The sequence below is a fragment of the Talpa europaea genome (genome assembly GCF_964194135.1).
Source record: "Talpa europaea genome assembly, chromosome: 1".
Lineage (NCBI taxonomy): Eukaryota > Metazoa > Chordata > Mammalia > Eulipotyphla > Talpidae > Talpa > Talpa europaea.
Genome location: NC_140073.1, coordinates 86,351,628 through 86,369,947, shown reverse-complemented (window position 1 = coordinate 86,369,947; position 18,320 = coordinate 86,351,628). Strand labels below are relative to the sequence as shown.

The 18,320-nt window shown below is 37.1% G+C and overlaps 1 protein-coding gene across 1 annotated transcript in view; it reads right to left on the bottom strand.

Annotated features, from left to right (window-relative positions):
* Positions 1–18,320, bottom strand: part of KYNU (kynureninase) — a gene marked incomplete at its 3' end in the record, with an annotated part of 118,597 nt that overhangs the window by 83,333 nt on the left and 16,944 nt on the right. The window contains exons 2-3 of the mRNA XM_084254036.1: positions 13,979–14,099; positions 1,862–1,944 (exon numbers count right to left, since the gene is read on the bottom strand). Coding sequence (XP_084110162.1) covers positions 1,862–1,944; positions 13,979–14,099 — 204 coding nt within the window. The remainder of the gene's footprint in view (positions 1–1,861; positions 1,945–13,978; positions 14,100–18,320) is intronic.

Genomic DNA, 18,320 nt, shown 5'->3' with positions numbered 1-18,320 from the left:
TTCCATGCGGGACTGTGAGAAAATAGGTTTTTGATGGTCAAACCATATAGCATTTTGTTATGGCAACTTAAACCTACAAATACAGTATATCCACTCTGTTAACCCTTTCTTCTCCCTCTCCAGAGACTCACCCAGTCTTTTCCTTGACTGAAAAGTAGGAGAGAACTTGCCTGGCATCATGGAGTGTGTAATGGCTCTGGAATTCCAACTTTCTTTATTTTTAAATATTTATTAATTTTATGCATGCAAGAACTGGGGTGTAGGGGGTGGTGAGAGGATTTGCTAGAGACAAAGTAGTGAACAGAACAGGCAGACTGACTGAAATACACTGCTGAGGGGATCAGCAGGCTAGTCAGGAAAGGTCTGCTGTGCCATGTGGGTAGCTCCTTGGCTGGGGATAGAACTTGTGCTGCAGTGGCTACAAGTAGCTTCATAGTGCTGAAACTTAACCCCTTGTGCCACCAGGGAGGCCCCCCAACTGCACTTTAAACCGAAACTTTCAACCAATCTCTCTGATTCTATCCTATATTCATTTCTACTTCAGGAGGTGATTATTTTGAGTGTTTCCCAAGCCTTTGAAGGATTTGCAATGTAAAGTGAGGGACTTTCCATTTTTCAAAATTGTAAGCTTAAGAATTTTTTTTTTTTTAATGAAGGCAGTTACATTGTTCACCTGCTATTCAACTCGCTTCTTCTTTACTACTCTATTTGTCCTTTGAGGTTCACACTTCTAAATTTTTTTCTTGTTCCAGTAAGAATTATTCAGTGATAGCTATCCCAAGGGGAAAAGTACTAAATTTCATGTGTTCAGAATCCATCATTTCCTGGAAATTGTCTCTTTAGAAGCACTAACCCCAACAATTAATTTTATTTTCTTTGTATTATATGATTATGCATTTATATTAATTTTACATGACTATGTATGGGAGTCCATGAGTAAAAAGAGGGTGAGGATTCTCATTCATTATCATATCTTCAGTGACCACCATAAATCCTGACATAAAGCAGAGGATCAAACATTTTGAATAAAAATTATATTCCCCAAATTTTAATAATTTGCCAATTGCCATAATTTTTTCTGTAAGTTCTAGTTCTCCCACTCTCATTTCAGTTCCCACTGAGCTCAAATTGACTTTGATTATTAGCTAAGACATAATTGGGGTGAAGCAATAAGTATAATTTTTTAAACTTGCCAGTAAGTAAATGAAGCTTGAAAAGGTATTTTGACAATTGGGGTTTTCCTACAACATCATACTTCCAAGAAACACTATTTCAATTGGTTAAATATCATTATGTTTCTTCAATACTCTAAATTTTGTATGAAATTTCAGAGAATTCTGAATATTCAATGTGCTTTTTTTTTTTTTCAAAATATTAATACATTTACATCTAAAACTACTTGAATACCTTCCAAGAGTATATGTAACTAACTTTAGGAAACACTTGTAGACCAAAAACAGTATCAACTATAGTATTTTTCACTCAGTCTAACTTTAAATTGATCATGAATTTAACTGAAAATCACCAACACAAAACTGGTCTTTTAAATCCTTAGCATGTGCAGTTCAGTCTTTAAATTGATTTTTATGAAATGTGTTTAATTGTAAATAAATACATGTATTTTTCATTGAAAAGTAAATATCAGTCTTAAAATATATAAGAAAAACTTATATTTTCTATGTTTCCCAAATAACACAGTTCTGTTCATTATGGCAAACAGGTTTGAATAAAAGATATGCTTACTGTTGTTAGCTGTAATGGGTTAAAATAGAAAACCGGCATGTTCTTCAATAACATTTCAATTTATAGTCTATATTTAAAATAAAATGTAAATTTACAGTTGCTTTCATTTTGTACTTACCTACAATGTCAGTCATAAGACCTGCAATAGTCTCATCTCCTGTAATCCAAGGGCGTTTCCCTCTTTCATGACCATATGCGCCCCTGAAATGAAAAGGGACATAATCATGCTTAGTTTGTGTGTATGAGTGAGTGTGTGTGCATCCATGTGTAATTGTTTCGATATTACCATTAGTGACTGGACATTCCTTAGTAAGTCCTTGTAGTGTTTTAGTTATTGCTTAAAAATATGCCTTTATTAATTTTTTTTAGATTTATTTTTATTTATTTATGCATACAAGAACTGGGGGTGAAAGCCAGAGGTGTGGATGGTGAGAGGATTCATCAGAGACAGAGTGGGGAGCAGAACAGGCAGATACACTGAAATACACTGCTGAGGGGAGCAGCAGGTGAGAGAGGAGAGGGCTGCTGCTCCATGTGGGTAGCTCCCTGGCCAGAGATTGAATTTAGCCAGAGTGTTGCTAACGATAGTGCTAAACCCCTGTGCCACCAAGGAGGCCTCCTTAAAAATAAGCCTTGTTAAAGCATTTTTAATTTTTTTTTACTTTATTGGGGAGTTAGGGAAGATTATCCATATACTATTCTTGATTTTTCTGGAGTTTCAGGTGATTTTTTTTCTGTTTTGAAATTTTCAGTACTATTTGAACACTCTATTTGTTCAACTGTAGCACATAATAGTACCTTTAACAAAACTAACCTACATTTTTTGAGGCTAGATACTTAAATGATTATAAATTGAATTTTAAAATAGAACTGCAATCTGTTAATTAAATAGCTGCATATGAAAGACAGTATACATGTGATGACACTTTAAGTAGATAATGAAACTTGGCTATAATCAAAGCCAATGCTACATCTTGACATATTTTACAGGAATTTCATCTATCATATTTCAACAACTCAATTTTAGTATTCTGATATTACAGTAGGCATAACAGAAAAACACCAAATCCACAGAGAAATATTAATGCTTAAGTTATATCAAATAAGGAAGGCAAGTATATTTGAAAAATACAGAAAAATTCAAATAAAGAATCAAAGGGGAAATGATGTTGTGTGTTGTTACAAACTTGTAACATGAAACTCTGAATTAGGTTGTTCTTTGTTTTTTAAGAATCCAAACATTGTAAACTTGGACAGAAAGGAATATACATGTGCTTTCTGTATTATGCAAACTTGTTATTTTTTCCCCAATGACAATATAACTGACATTTAACATTGTATTAGATTCAGTTACTAAACATAATGTCTCAATGCAAAATGATCAGTGTAAGTCTAGCTAACAGTCATTATCACACAGTCATACTTTTTTCTTGGGATGAAAACTTTTTAAATTTACTCTCTTAGTAGTTTTCAAATATAAAGCACAGTATTAATTATAGTCACCTTACTCAACATTATTTCCCAAGACTTAGTTCTTTTACAACTGAAAGTTTGTGCCTTTTGACCAATTTATTCATTTTGCCCATCCTTCAAGCCTTGCAAACCTGGGTTTGAATCTGCTCTGAAATTCAGTAAGTTGGTAGTGGTGAGCAAGTAACCTGCTCTTAGAGGTGAAGGGTATTGAGCAGAATATACTACCCAAAAGTATGCTGCTGTATGATGTTGACTGTCTCGAGCTACAGGCACTTGAAAAACAGCAAATACGGGGAGAGGCTTTCACTGAACTCCTCTGTTTGCCTAAAGACAGAAGGTCCAAAAGAAGTTAATTCTTCAATTAACTTTCAATTAACAATTTATCACAATTGTGATAAATCCCCTTCCAAGTATTTTCATCAACCAAGAGTCAGATTGATTTTTGTCACAGGAAAGGAGACATACTTTGTCATAAACTATCATATCTCCCATGTATTCTTCTAAAAAGCCATTCATTTTTTTCTGAAAATCTTGTCATTCTCCCCTAAGCGGTCTACTATCCTTTCACATTTAAGATGGCATTTAATCCTGAATTCTAAGTCACCTCGGCCCTGTACTCATTTTTCCCTGGGTATCTCCTATGTATATATTAGGTATTTCATGTTAACATACTTATATTTGTTTTTCTCTCTTTTTTTTTTTTTAAATTTATTTATTTACACAAGCACTAGATACATTCAGAAGTGCGGGAGGGTGAGAGAATTCACCAGAGCCAAAGGGGGCAACAGAACAGGCAGACTGACGAAATACACTGCTGAGGGGAGCAGCGGGCGAGACAGGAGAGGTCAGTGTGCCATGTGGGACCCTCGCCGGCAGCCGGGGATCGAACTGGCGCTGCAGAGGCTGTGGGCAGCTTCACAGCCCAGCACTCAACCATTGCACCACCAGGGGAGGCCCTGTTTTTCTATTGTTAATCTGTTTTTCTTTTTATAGAGGTTTCAGAGAAGAACTATGCAGAAGAGATAAAAATTATGTTTCCTTCCCTACAGAGCAGTGGGCAAACTGGAGTCATAGAATCCTGTTTGTTTGCCTTTACTGATTTTCCAGATGTGAATACCTCCACTGGACCTCATTTATTGCTGTCAGTAAAAATCTTGAATATTTAACAATTGGTTTTTATTACCCCATAAGAACCTGTTCCAGGTCATTGTTGGTTATCTGACTACTGTCAGACATATTATAACTGTTCTGGGACTCCTCACGCTCTGATTTCTCCAGGGCACACCCAACCCCTGTACCTCTGGCGTACACCTCAGTTCTTGCATGCATAAATAAAATAAAAATACATCTTATAAATAAAGGGCTCATGCATTAAGGATATGTCTTTATGCAGTGGATGGCAGAATCAATTTGGAGCATGCAGGATTGGGGGGCTAGGGTGTCCCTCAGTCTGCCAGTTAACAGATTCAAACTTGTGATTGATGGAAAGTTCTCACAGCATAAAATCTATAGGACTACTTCCGGGGTTCAAATCCTCTTTAATTATCTAATAAACTTTTTCTAGCCACAATTCAGACTTTTATTTTAGTCAACATACTTTTACTAGATGCTTTGGACCTAATTTCTCACTTACGTAAAAGAAAATGTTTAACAATATGTAATTTCAAGGATTGCTATGAAATATAAATAACACATATAAGAGAGTGGTCCCTAGCACCCCTTGTCTGAATCTTCTTTCCTAATGAAAATATAAAGTGGAACTCCCTTTGCTGAGGGGAAAGGATGCCCTGAGCAAATGCCACAAACAGGTTTTATGGGCTCCACCCCCACTCCAGACCAAAGATATACAAAGCACCAAAGACTACAAATCCCATAATGTCATCTTTGCTGAAGGGAGGATTACTGGGAACTGAGGGTGGAGTTAAGCAGCCAGGTAGGGTGTCTAAGCAGACATGTGGGCCTTGGGGGTCTCGGCTTTTTGCCAGCTTTCAGTGCACTATTGGAGTTCTAGCTCAGTGGAACTGGTAGGACACATTCACCAATTTATCTCTCTTTCTCCCTGAGTTACTTATTTCTTCATTTCCCCTTCTTTTGTAAATACACCCTTTATTGTCCTTTTTGTGTGTACCTGCAGTTGAGTCTTATTATAAGTCCCTTTTAGCAAACAGGTGAGAACCCACAGTCAGACAACCCCTTTCATGTCAGGGTTGCCCTATAGCACCTTCATCAGGATATGGCTTATAACACAGTTTTCAAACTAATATTGCAATTGTTATATAAGCTGAGATGAAGGAAGACTCTTTGTGGATAAACATAGATTGAAAGAACTAACAAGGAAGGAAGGGCAATTGTTAGCTATTATTATTCATATTATTATTAAATGGCCTGCAGCTCCTCTCTTTCTTGACTTCCAATATAAATGCTAAAGACAAAAATCATTATCATTAAGTGATAGTTACAGGCAGATACTTGAATTCTTTTTTATTTTAATCACATAGAGTTCCATGGCCTTAGCTGATAGCACAATGCATCTTATTACATTTAGGTAGTAAAATTCTATGTTCTGCCTCAGAGAATTTATATCTCAGAATACTATGCCACCTACTTCTCACTCTGGTAGACACCATGGTAATAATCTTTACAGATACATTTTTTTTTTCCCCTGCAATGGTTTTTGGCTCTTCTTTCCTTTAAAATATCACAGAGTCTGATTCTTCATTTTGTCAGTCTATTAATCTGGGACAGTGAAATGTATTTAGAAAGTGCTACCTGAATAAACTCAAAGTAAAGTGGCCAGTCATTAGAAAGAATAGATGCTGATTACAGGGCAGTTAAAAACATATATAACAGAGTTAAAAAAAAAATCAGTTATTCAAAACTACTTAAAATAGTTGCAACATAGTCTTTTACAAATGCAAGCAAAGAAAAGAGAGCATGGGAGATTAAAATCACCACCCTGGCATAAATCATCGCCATGAGGGGGGCGTTCTCTGAGATGTCTTGGGAGCATTCTTTACTCACAAAATTAAATTTCATGATATAAAATCTAATTAGGATGTGTGAACATTAATATTCAGAATACAGTTTAAATGTGGTTGGGAGGCTAGAAAGAGTAGCCATTCAAGCGCAAATCAGCAAACTAGAGGGTCCGCGCAGCTTGTTTTGTGCCCTCCTGGGAAAGTGATGCTGTTTCCACCAACAGCAGCACTGAGGGTAAGGTCCTATGTAGGTCATTCAGGAAGTTATTACAGTCAGAATCAGGCAAGTACAAGTGGGTTTTCTATGAATGCACTCTCCAATCAGCCCTCAAATTTGTTATTTCCAAATCAACCCCATTCTGTTATTGGAATAACCGATTGTTGTAGCTGAGATCAACACAATTCAAAAGAAATATGGATCCCCTTGAAATAGAACTATAACCATCCTACAGAATGAAAAAGTGGTCATGCTTTATAGCCCACTCCTCGAGATAAGTAAATGTATGATACATCATAGTTGCTCTTAACGATATCACTTTTTTTTTTTTTTCTGGGACCAAACTGATGACTGTCCAACACAAGCCAGGAAAATCTTTATAACATGGGATACTTTGTACCATTTATTTATTAATACTGAAGGATGGCATAACATGCCACACCAAAGTTCCCCTTTCAGGACCTCCCTGGTGGCACAGGGGTTAAAATCTCAGCCACTGAGGCATGAGTTCAATCCCCAGCCAGGGAGCTAACACACATGATGCAGCAGACCTCTATCTCACCTGCTGCTCCCTTCAGCAGTGTATTTCAGTCAGTCTGCCTGTGCTGTTCCCCACTCTGTCTCTGGTGAATCCTCTTACCCCTATCCCCGCACCTCTGTCCTTCACCCCAGTCTCATATGCATAAATAAATAAAAATAAATCTTTAAAAAAAAAGTTCCCCTTCTAGCCATAAAGATTGAATTGAATGCATTTGAGGGGGAAAAAGAAAAAAAAGCAAATTCATAGAGACTATTTCTGAAATTCTTTACTTGACTAAAGATAGAACCTCCAAAAGGAATTCAACTGACATAAATCCCCTCCCCATGTTTCATTGGGTTTGCTCACAGGAGTGAAGAGTAGAAATAACCATCAAACCCAGACAAAGTTTGTCACAAACTATCATACTTCCTGCAAAAAAAAGACATGTGGAATAATTTTAATATAAGGTCAGAGTTGTTGACAAACAGCTTATTACCAGTTTGTACTGGGTCAAGAGACCATTGCCTTGGGTCAAATAATAACTATATCAGAAACCATTGTTTGAGAGAGCTGGTAGAAGAAAGGACCGCCTCATCCCAAGTCCACACTATGGACTAGGCCACAGGATAGAATTGTTATAGGCGGTGTCACTGAGAAGAAGGGAGGAGCATCACTGTGGCAGGTAACAGGCTCATCCCCCCCCCCCCCAACTTCTACGCTTATGCCTCAGGCACCTTGCCCTACCACGCCCAGCCTGCCATCAATCACATTTCCTAATGGGGCAGGGACACCTGGGAAAGAAGAAAGAAGCAAATAAATATTTTGAGGTGCACCAGGGAGGATGGGGAGTCATGTGGAAATGCTGCTTCTGGTTCCTTAGCGCTTTGGCAGATAGGTTCTTCACAGATGGAAGCCGCCTTCACTCTGACCTCATGCTGGACTATCCAGCTTGGATAGTGCATGGAGAAATTTGGATCTCTCCCCTTCTCTGAGCTCACTGGGACCTCCCCAACTCATTGCTTTTTTTTCCTTGTTGGGAGGTGTCCTGGACTCCTGGCAAGATTTGGAGCCTCAACCACCCTGCTTTGGGCCTATCTTGTTTAGTGGGATGTTTGCCAACTAGAGGATGGGGAATTTTGGAGTTTGGTTAGGAATCTGTTATTTGAAATTCTTTCTTTTCTCTCTCTCTGCCCCCCTACCTTGAACTTCACCCCAATTAAATTTGATCACACTGAAAGTCTGCTTTCTTTGTCTTTGTGGTCACAGATGGTCAGACTCTTAAAATAGCCCAAATGTGTTTTTATTTCCTCTTAAAAGTTTGGGGGCCCCTGGGTATTCCTTGGTTTTATCTGGTTTCAGAAATAGTAACTAATGATATGTAACCAATAATTGTTTAAATAAACATGCTAACACAAATTAATTCTTGTTTAACCACTTACTGTTATGTTAGGTAGCTACTGTAGGAGCTGTGCCTATAGATAATTAATTGCCAACTATCACTGTATAGAGGTTGCCAGGAAGAACCTGTGAGGCTGATGAGAAAACAACAGCCAGGAGCCCCTGGGGATGCCTGCTCAGTAGAAGAGAAGAGTGAATGTTCAGAACATCCCAGCAACACCCTCCCTTAAACCAGGGAACACAAACTCAAGAAGCTTGTGGATTGGTCTCCCTAAAAGTGTAAGAGAAATTTTTTCTCAATATGCCCAGAATAGAACTCTTATTATCTAAGTATGGAAACTAAACATCTATAGAAGTCCTGCAAAACCTGAAGTCCATTGCAGTTATTTAAAGAATGCAGATTACTTTGAAATTCAGTAGTGAGGGCCCTGGAGCCAGAGGAAATGCTTTTGTCCTCTCCCAAATTTCTCATCCTTCCCTAATTAAGTGAGTTCTCACTCCCTAAATTTTGGACCTTTTCCTAATCAGGTAGGTGATCACTGCCCCCTGCCTTTTATTTCCTAGAGGACGTAGTTTGGAGTTACTGTGCACATGTAAATCTGTCAATAAATTTATCTTTTTTTTAGGTTTATTTATTTATGCATACAAGAGCTGGGGTACAGGCCAGAGATGTGGGGGGTGAGAGGATTCACCAGAGACAGAGTGGGGAACAGAACAGGCAGACTGACTGAAGTACACTGTTGAGGGGAGCAGCGGGCGAGACAGGAGAGGTCTGCAGTGCCATGTGGGTATCTCATGCTACAGAGGTTGCAGATTTCTTCATAGTGCTGTGCTTAACCCCTTGCGCCACCAGGGAGGCCCAATAAATTTATCTTTATCTGAGAAATTAATCTTTATTTCCAGAGTAAAGATGTTGTAACCCCCTTCTACCATATCATGGAAGTCTCCCTACCCCTCTCCTTGATGCACCCAAGCTCAGGATTCACCATTAGTCTTGTGATTTTTTTTTTTTTTTTTTTACTGTTACCCCTTCTGATGCTGTTTTGATTACTTGGCTGACCTGAAAAAAACAACAAAGACCCAGAGGCATGAGGGATTTTTTTTTCATGCTCCCCAATAAGCACTGAAGTTGCATGCCAAAGTTGCCTGGGACTGCAAGCATGTCTGTATACAAAAGGTTAGATGAGGCTAGGTACATTCTGCTTTATGCAAATCAAGTTTCCAGTCAGTACAGTTCTGAGTGGTGGAGAGGTCATTAGGACCTGAGTGACTGAGTGTCCATCCGTTTCTGTGGCAGGTAGACTACTGCACCTATTCCGGCAGATGAACTTGTCTGAGCGTGCCTGGACAACCTCTTGAGGGCACAGACTTCAGTAGCCTTTCAATTTTTGTGTTAGTTTCCCAGACTCAAATAACTCCACAATATTTCCTATTTCCTATCAATTTTCTCTTGTATTTAATTTTCATTTTCAAATTAAAACTTCCATCTAGTCTTCTAAGAGCTCACCCGTCTTTCCTAAAAATCATTTTCTCCCTTAAATGGGAGTATGGCTCTGTGCTCCTCTTCCCCTGGTAAGACAATAGATCTGTAAGTGCTAAAACTGCACAGCTTTTTTCAGTGATCAGTATTTTTATATGATGCTCTCATGCATGTAATCTTAAAAATGGGGGTCCGATACTTCCAGAACACAACCAACGATGTAAACCAATGTTACCTCAAAAAAAAATTAAAAAATAAAAATTTTAAAGAATAAAATAAACATTACATTTACCTTAAAAAAAGCTGAAAATTCACTTCAAAAATTAATAAAATTTCATGCCTTTTCTCTTATTAATCTGCAAATTGTCTATTTATTTCATAAGCCCAATTATGAGCATTAGGAGGGTAAAGGGAATATCCTTCCTCCCCTATCGTGCACTTTTTTTCTTTTTGAAAAAGAAAATGAAAGAGACTGCAGAGTCTGCAGAGGCTCACTTCTCTTTTTCTTATGAATTTCCGCGTGCCCTTTCTGCACACATATTGCCATGTAAAGTAAGTCACTGTCCGCAAATAGGTGGTTTGTCCCTGCAGTGTAACTCAGCGGACTTTTTTTTCTCTTTAAATAATCGTACCTAAAATGTCACAGCTCTTAGAAGAATTCCAATAATGACACAACTGCAGCAAAGTTTTACTTCTTTGGAAAAGAAAGAACACAATTTATCTACATGATTTGACAATACAGAGGAACTGAAATATTGAGACTGTATCTTAGGGTAATCATGTACACTTTTTAACTCACAATATTGTCTTTAACTCACAATATTGTCTTCAACTCACTAGATGAAATTTACCACTATGATAATTACCACCACATTATTCCCTTTTAAATAATTTGAGTCATTAGTAAATATTTGATATTTTTATGTAAAATGTTTTCAAAAAATTCATTTAGCTTTCTCCTGCCCATTTTAGTACACTCACAGAGTACAAGTATATTGATATTGTTGCTTCTTGTTGTTATAGCATAATTTCGCGATAATTAAATGTTATTACTCTACTGTGGAAATCATATACATTTGAAAATTACTGTATATGATTTCCACAGTAGAGTAATAAGGGGAGGAGAGGATGGATGAGGGTCAAAATAAGGGGGGGGGTGAAATTTTGTGGGGAATATAACCAAAATGAAAATGCATACATTGTGCAATAATGACAAATGATGTAAGAATTATATAAAATAAAATATTAAAAAAATTAAATTGGAAAATAACAATGGTATTTCAAAACATATGCACAGGTGTTTTATTTTTAAAGTTTTGCCTTAAATAACTTGAAGTTCTAGAAGGAATCATTTGGATCCTAAAATATTTTTAACTATATCTCAATTCTTGACTTCCCTTTAGAATAAGTAATCTAAGATGATAACCATACTTATAAGGTCTGGCTCCATAATGAACAGTGATCATTTATTTTATAGTAGGTAATATAAGTAGTGTGTCTGCAATAGGTTATAAAATATAAGGACATGGAAGATCACAACCATGAGCTAAAGTCGATACCACAATAATGGAAGGCTCTTGATCTAGAAGCCAACTAATCACATAAAAGGAACTTTAGTACACGAACAAAAGCAACAGAAATGGAACTGAAGTACCAAAAGCTCACCAACTACATAAAGGCTACTTTAAACTAAAAACATATGTACAAACTATAGCCAAAGAAAGAAACATTACCTCAATTTAAGTAGATCCTTTAAAAAACATAGCTGCCATAGACCCACCCTTAGAGGAAGCAGGACCTTTGCTACGTGGAGGTATTAATTCAGTTTTCATCAATCTCCCTTTCAGGGAGCTGCCAGCCAGAAAGGATACTGGCCATTATCATTAGGAGGAAAACTTGCAACATAAACTTCCATACATCCCTATTGATGCTCTTAACATTCTTGTATTAAACTGGTGTATAAACCCCTCCCTCTGTCTGATTGGTGAATCACTCCTTGTAGAGTTTCTACAAATTTGTAAAATGAACTTTATCCCTGATAATTTACCTATTGTCAATTAAATTGCAGGACCTCAATCACTAGGACATAAGTTAATGGAAGAAAATTTCCTCCCAACAAAACCTTAACTAGAAAAAGCCAGAGTGGGAATTTAACTAAATTATTAAGATCAAAGAAATAATTAACAAACATTTTTGAGGTCAAAGATGAGGACTAATGTAGGAGGGAACAGGATTATAATCAGGCATCTCAAACACTGCTGATCTCAAAGAGCTGACAGAGCTCTGATGGTGACTGGGCCACCGAAATGAAAGCAAGACTAAATAAAACAAAAGAAACTAGCTACCTAATACTTTTTTTCTTAGAAGTCTTTTTAAAATTTAGCTTGCGTTGCTTGAAGTATTAAAACACAGATCTTTTGTGAATCATCTGTCTAATGAAAAATAGGTAGGAGGATTTAAGGTTATATAATTTTCTATTATCACAAGGTAACAAAATTGAAAGGTGAAAACAATAGAAGGGTAAGTGTAATGACAGATAGCTACTTTTCTGGAATTTAACTTTAAAGTTTTGAAAATAATCAACCAGTCCCTGAGCAAAGTAGGATAATCCTAAAGACATAAACAGCATAGAAGGGCAGCAATTTTTTTAAATGCCTTGAGGATAAAAACGCACACTATCTTGCTATATGAATATCCAGGAGGCAAGAACACTCTCTAAAGTTCAAATTCATTCAATCTAATTCTCTGTTCTCTTTTATATTAAGGCCAAAAATGAATATTAACCATTTTTATTAGCTATGACCCTCATTTTTTAAATACTAAAATCTGCTAGTGCAAAATGCTTCCAAATGTGGTGATATTTATTTTTCAATTTAGCACAAAAGTTCTGTAGATAAATTTATAAGTCTTAATAAATTATATAAATCTCTATCATTCTTGCATTAAGTTGTGAACTTACATTCTTAACCATCAAAATTAAGAACTTCTCAATGTCAGCTAATAGCCATGATAGCATAAATTAAACTTTAAAGAGATGTTGTCCCTCCCCCACAACTAAAACCATTGACATGAAGATTGAAGACACATGGAGAAGACATTTTGATTTGCTATGAGAGTTAAATATATCGCACAGATTTCTTTTCTTGTTTGACTTCATCAATTTTTTATTTCTGATTTTCAGGTTTAACTGCCCCTTATATTTATTTTTCAGCTTTGAATAATAAGAAAATATTTTAAATATTTAAAATTTCAAAATAATAAATTCTATAGCTAACAATATTTTTAAACTTTTTGTAGTTTCAGTGTTAATGTTAATTTCTGGGGAACAATACAAAGTGCCTAAGATTGGGTTACTTTCCCAAAAACTGTATAATGAAATAAAAAATATGAAAACAGACATCTCTAAACTACCTCCTCTAGATCAATGACTATTGATACAGTGGAAATTTGGGAAGGGATAATCAGTGTGGTTGATAAAATTGGGTTTAAAGAGAATAAGTATTTAATAAGAAGAGATTATGATGGTTTCATAGGCAGAGGGGTGGGAGTAGAACCAAAGAGATAGAGGGAAGAAATGAATCTTGATTTAAGATTACACAATTTTTGGGTTGAATCTACTTAGCTAAATCAAAATGAAGCATCTTCCTGATATCATTCTCAATTTGGAGAGGGAAATATCTGCTCCCTCAATCTCCTATATTTTTTGATTCTTAACCTATTAAAATTAGAGTGATAGAGTTTTTTCAAGAACTACTCATAAAAAATAAAATTATATCCTAAGTATTAGCTCCCTTTTTAGTCATTAAAAATAAAACAAAATAATCAAATATGATTTTATATATAATAGATAAACATGTACATACTATACATAATGTATTATATATAAAAATACACATACACACACACACTCAGGGAAGGGACTTAAACTTCTGAATACTTTTAAAATTTTACTTCTGACTCTTCTGCTAACTTGCCACATGACTTTATTTACAAACCCTGTTATTCATCCACAAAATGAAAGTATTGAATGATATCATCCCTAAGTTTCCTCTCTGAACTATAATTCTAAGACTCTACAACACCCCTTTCCAAAAACATTAGACAACCTGTTGTGAATTTTATAGTTTTTTTATGGGATGTTGAATGATAGATTTTGAAATAATACTTACATTTTGGCCCACTTATCTAGTTCTTCATCCAGATATGTTTTAACCAACTTTGGTTGAAGTCCAAGAGAATTTCCCAAGAAGTAGATGGAGTTTTCATCCTTATTCACTAAAGATAGGTCAACTGAAACAATGAAAATGTGAAAAATCACTTTTTCAATGAATTAACATTCTCCCATTTGATATTGTTAATCCAACACAAATAATTAACATAATTAATTCCAAGAATAATAAATAACTTATAGTTTCTTCCAAGTTCTATGAAAAATAATCAGTTGCATTTGCCTTTTAAAATATAATTTAAACTGAAAGAGGTTTTTATTGATAGATCTCATCTTTATCTTGTTCCAAGAGGAAATCTAACTTAGTAATTACTTGCAATCATGAACAGCCAACAACAATAGAAAAGAGGTACACAGAATTTTTACAAAAGGTTATCAGTTGTAGAAGAAGGTTGTCAGGATTTAATCAAAAATGTAAATCTTCATTTAAAGTTGTGGATAGATGCTTGGAAACTGCAACTTCAAGCAAAACAAGGGTGAAATCAAAGCCAATTTTACAAGCCAATTTTACCATTGATAAAAAAATAATTTCCTACAATCTATTTATGGTCACAAAATACCATCAAACTTCTAAATAAAGACTCACAAACACTTTAATATTAAACAATGGTTTGTATTTCTTCACTCATTTTCCAACCTGCTTGTTCCAGGTCAGAGTATGAGTGGCCAGGGTCTATCCCACCAGAGTCGATGCCTGTCTGGACAGGACACTTGCCGTCAGAGGACTCACTCACACCCCCCTACACACGTCAATCAGGCCTGGTTAATATGCATGCTAATATACACATCTTTGACATGAGCAAGGAAACCTGAGTTTCCAGAGAAAACCTGGGGAGGCATGGGGAAACTCCAGCAAGTGGCCCTTGTCATGAATTGATTTTATTATTCTCATCAGGATTGTAACAAAATATTGTCAAATGAAATGGGTTATTTGAGTATCTGCTGTACTAATTCTCTATATTAATCAGTAGGTACATATGGCAAATAAAAAAAACTAAACACTTATTTGTATATCTGAAAGATGTTAAATTAATATACTTTTTTCATTCTATATATTTATACCCTTATATTAATAAATATTGGCAAAGATTGTTTTTGCTATCTGCTTACTTCTTATTCAAATAAATCAGTTTAATCATTGAGCTTACAATGCACCTTTAACTGCAAATGAATTCAATTTCATTAGCAAACCAATCCATGTGCTTAATTTATAGTCCAGAAATGCAGAGGGTTATAATTGTTTTACTAAGTCTTCTCTTAATTCTATGGGATAAAAGACTAAATTTCTCACTGATCTTTCATTGGAATCATTTGGTAATACACTTGTCTTTACACTACTTAATTGAATTTTCATGGACCTTTGAAAGACATACCAGCTACTTCAATTGCATTGTTTTATAGATACCAGCCCCTCTTTCACAGGAATCTTTTTCTTTTTTTAAGATTTATTTATTTATGCATACAAGAACTGGAGGACAGGTCAGAGAACTGGGGATGAGAGGATTCACCAAAGACAGATTGGGGAGCAGAATAGGTGGATCTACTGAAATATACTGCTGAGGCGAGCAGCGGGCTAGACAGGAAAGGTCTGTTGCACCATGTTGGTTAGCTCCCTGGCTGGGGATCGAACTCTTGCTGCAGCGGCTGCCTATAGATTCATAGTGCTGTGACTTAATCCCTGGCACCACCAGGGAGGCCTTCACTGGCATCTCTTAAGAATAACTCAATAATCGGGATATAAATATTGTTCACAATTTAAAATTGGATTCATTAACAGTTTTTTGTTGACCTAGAGAACAAATATTGAAAGGTTATTTTTAGAATTCAGAGCTTTTAATTTATATATCAAGTCTGACTCAGCTAGGTAGTCAAATAAATACAATTTAAAACCTAAACATATTGTGTGTGTGTCAGTCTCCACCTGTTACAGTGAGGAATCTCCATAAAAAAGGAACTCCACGTTCCCTCCCCCACCTAATGAAAAGGGGCCCATTTTTCCCCTTTCCTATGGTTTCTCACCAGAAGGTGCCTTAGACTTGTGACAAGCTTTTGGGCCTCAGTGACCCAATTGGGGCCAGTCTTGTTTGGTTGGCATTTATCCATGAGGGGAGAGGTAAATATGGGTGTTTCAGTGGGAAACCCTACCTCTCCTTTCCCTAAATAGGGAATTACACTATCCAATTAAAGTTCTTCTATACTAAGAATATTTGTTCCTTATGTGGCATAGGGCAAACTCATGTAGAGCATGCAAGTTTGGGGGTCCCAATCTATTCCTTAATCTACCTGCTAAACCAACAAAGACTCTGCTACCACTCTTTTGTCATCTCCTTTCATTGTGATACTTTTACAAACATGTATCAGGCTGCTGTTATTTACAAAGTCATTTTTAAGTCTGTTCAGTCTGAGAGAAAAGCAGAAATATAAACTAAATTATCTTTTCCCATGCCAAATGCAAAGTTTAGTTCACCAGCTCCTATCACTACATTTCTTTTTCTTGATTGAGTTGTTTGGTTAATAAGTCTCAAAGCACATGGAATGGCAGTATGTGAGAATTCAGTTTGTACTATGTAAGTGGCAGAGCAGAGTATCAAGAAAGAGAATTTTGTAAAGATCCACAGAATGAACAATAATACACCATTCACCAATCCACTCCCATTGAATCTAAACAAAATAAACAAGCAGAATTTTAAGGCAGGGGAGAGGCACTATAGGTGTCTCTTGTGCAAGAAGAATGATAAACAAGTTTGTTATTAAAAGCCAAGACTCGGCCTCCCCGGTGGCACAGCGGTTGAGCGCTGGGTTGCGAAGCTGCCCGCAGCCTCTGCAGTGCCGGTTCGATCCCAGGCTGCTCCTGGGCCACTGGGTAAGGGTCCCACATGGCGCGCAGACCAGACCTCTCCTGTCGCCCGCTGCTCCCCTCAGCAGTGTACCTCGGTCCTTCTGCCTGCTCTGCTCCCCGCTCTGGCTCTGGTGAATTCTCTCACACTCCTGCACTTCTGACTGTACCCAGTTCTAGTATAAATAAATAAATAAATAAATCTTTAAAAAAAACAAAAAACAGGACTCTTACCATGATGAGACCCCACAACACGGCACTTTGGCGTATTGAATTTTTTTAAGATTTATTTATTTATGCATACAAGAGCTGGGGTACAGGCTAGAGATGTAAGGGAGGGGGCGGTGAGAGGATTCACCAGAGACAGAGCAGGGAGCAGAACAGGCAGACTGACTGAAATACACTGCTGAGGGGAGCAGCGGGTGAGACAGGAGAGGTCTGCTGTGCCATGTGAGTTTCTCTCTGGCCAGCTGGGGATCGAACTCATGCTGCAGAGTCTGCAGATTGCTTCATAGTGTGGTGCTTAACTCCTTGTGCCACTAGGGAGGCCCGACATATTGAATAATTTAAGCTGAAGCATTTGAAAAATGGCATGTGCAGGAAGAACTTTCTAACCTACCACTAAGCAGGTGAGAAAACCCTCAAACCTGTACATCCTAATCTCCAAGACACTGAGAAGTTTCAGAACAAATAAGCCTTGCTGTTTCTCCTAGTTTATGTCACTTAGTTCATATTCTTCTTCATCCTATATTTTCCATTCTTCATAAAGCCAAACAATAAAAGCAGTTTTAACCACTTCTCTGAGTCTTCATTTCCTTACGAATGCTCCCATGTCACATAAAACTTATATTAATTTTTTTCTCTTATTAATCTGTCTTTGGTTACAGGGTCTTGATCAAGAACTTAGACAGAATAAAAAAGATATTTTTCTTCATTTTAACAGGATAGGTAGCAAAGGGAGAATAGTAAAGCAGACTCCCAAGGACTGAAGGAAAAGCATATGTGATAACTCAGCAAAAACTACCTTCCATAAGACTTGAGAAGCGGGAGCAACATGGCGGCGAGGAGACGCTGCGAGTAAGATCTCCCATTAAAAAAAGTTAATAGGGAGGAAAAGCGGCAGGTCCCAGTGAGAACTGGGACACGGAAGATAAACGGATGACTCCAGCAAACTGCCCAAAGAAGAAAGTTGCCATAAAAGAGGACGAGAAGGGAGGGAAGCGCAGAACCCTGCTCCCCTCCCCCGCCCACAGAGGCGGCACTCTCCGACCGGCAGAGACGAGGGAAACAACAAACCAAAACGCCCAACAAGAAAAACGGATGCAGCAAGCGGGACTGTGAGTGGAAAGGAACTATTTCAGCCACCACACCCCGTGAACGGGAGCTGAGGCGAACCCTGCAGGATCCGCCGCGGAGGTGAGCTCCCGGCGCCATTAAAGAGAGCCCC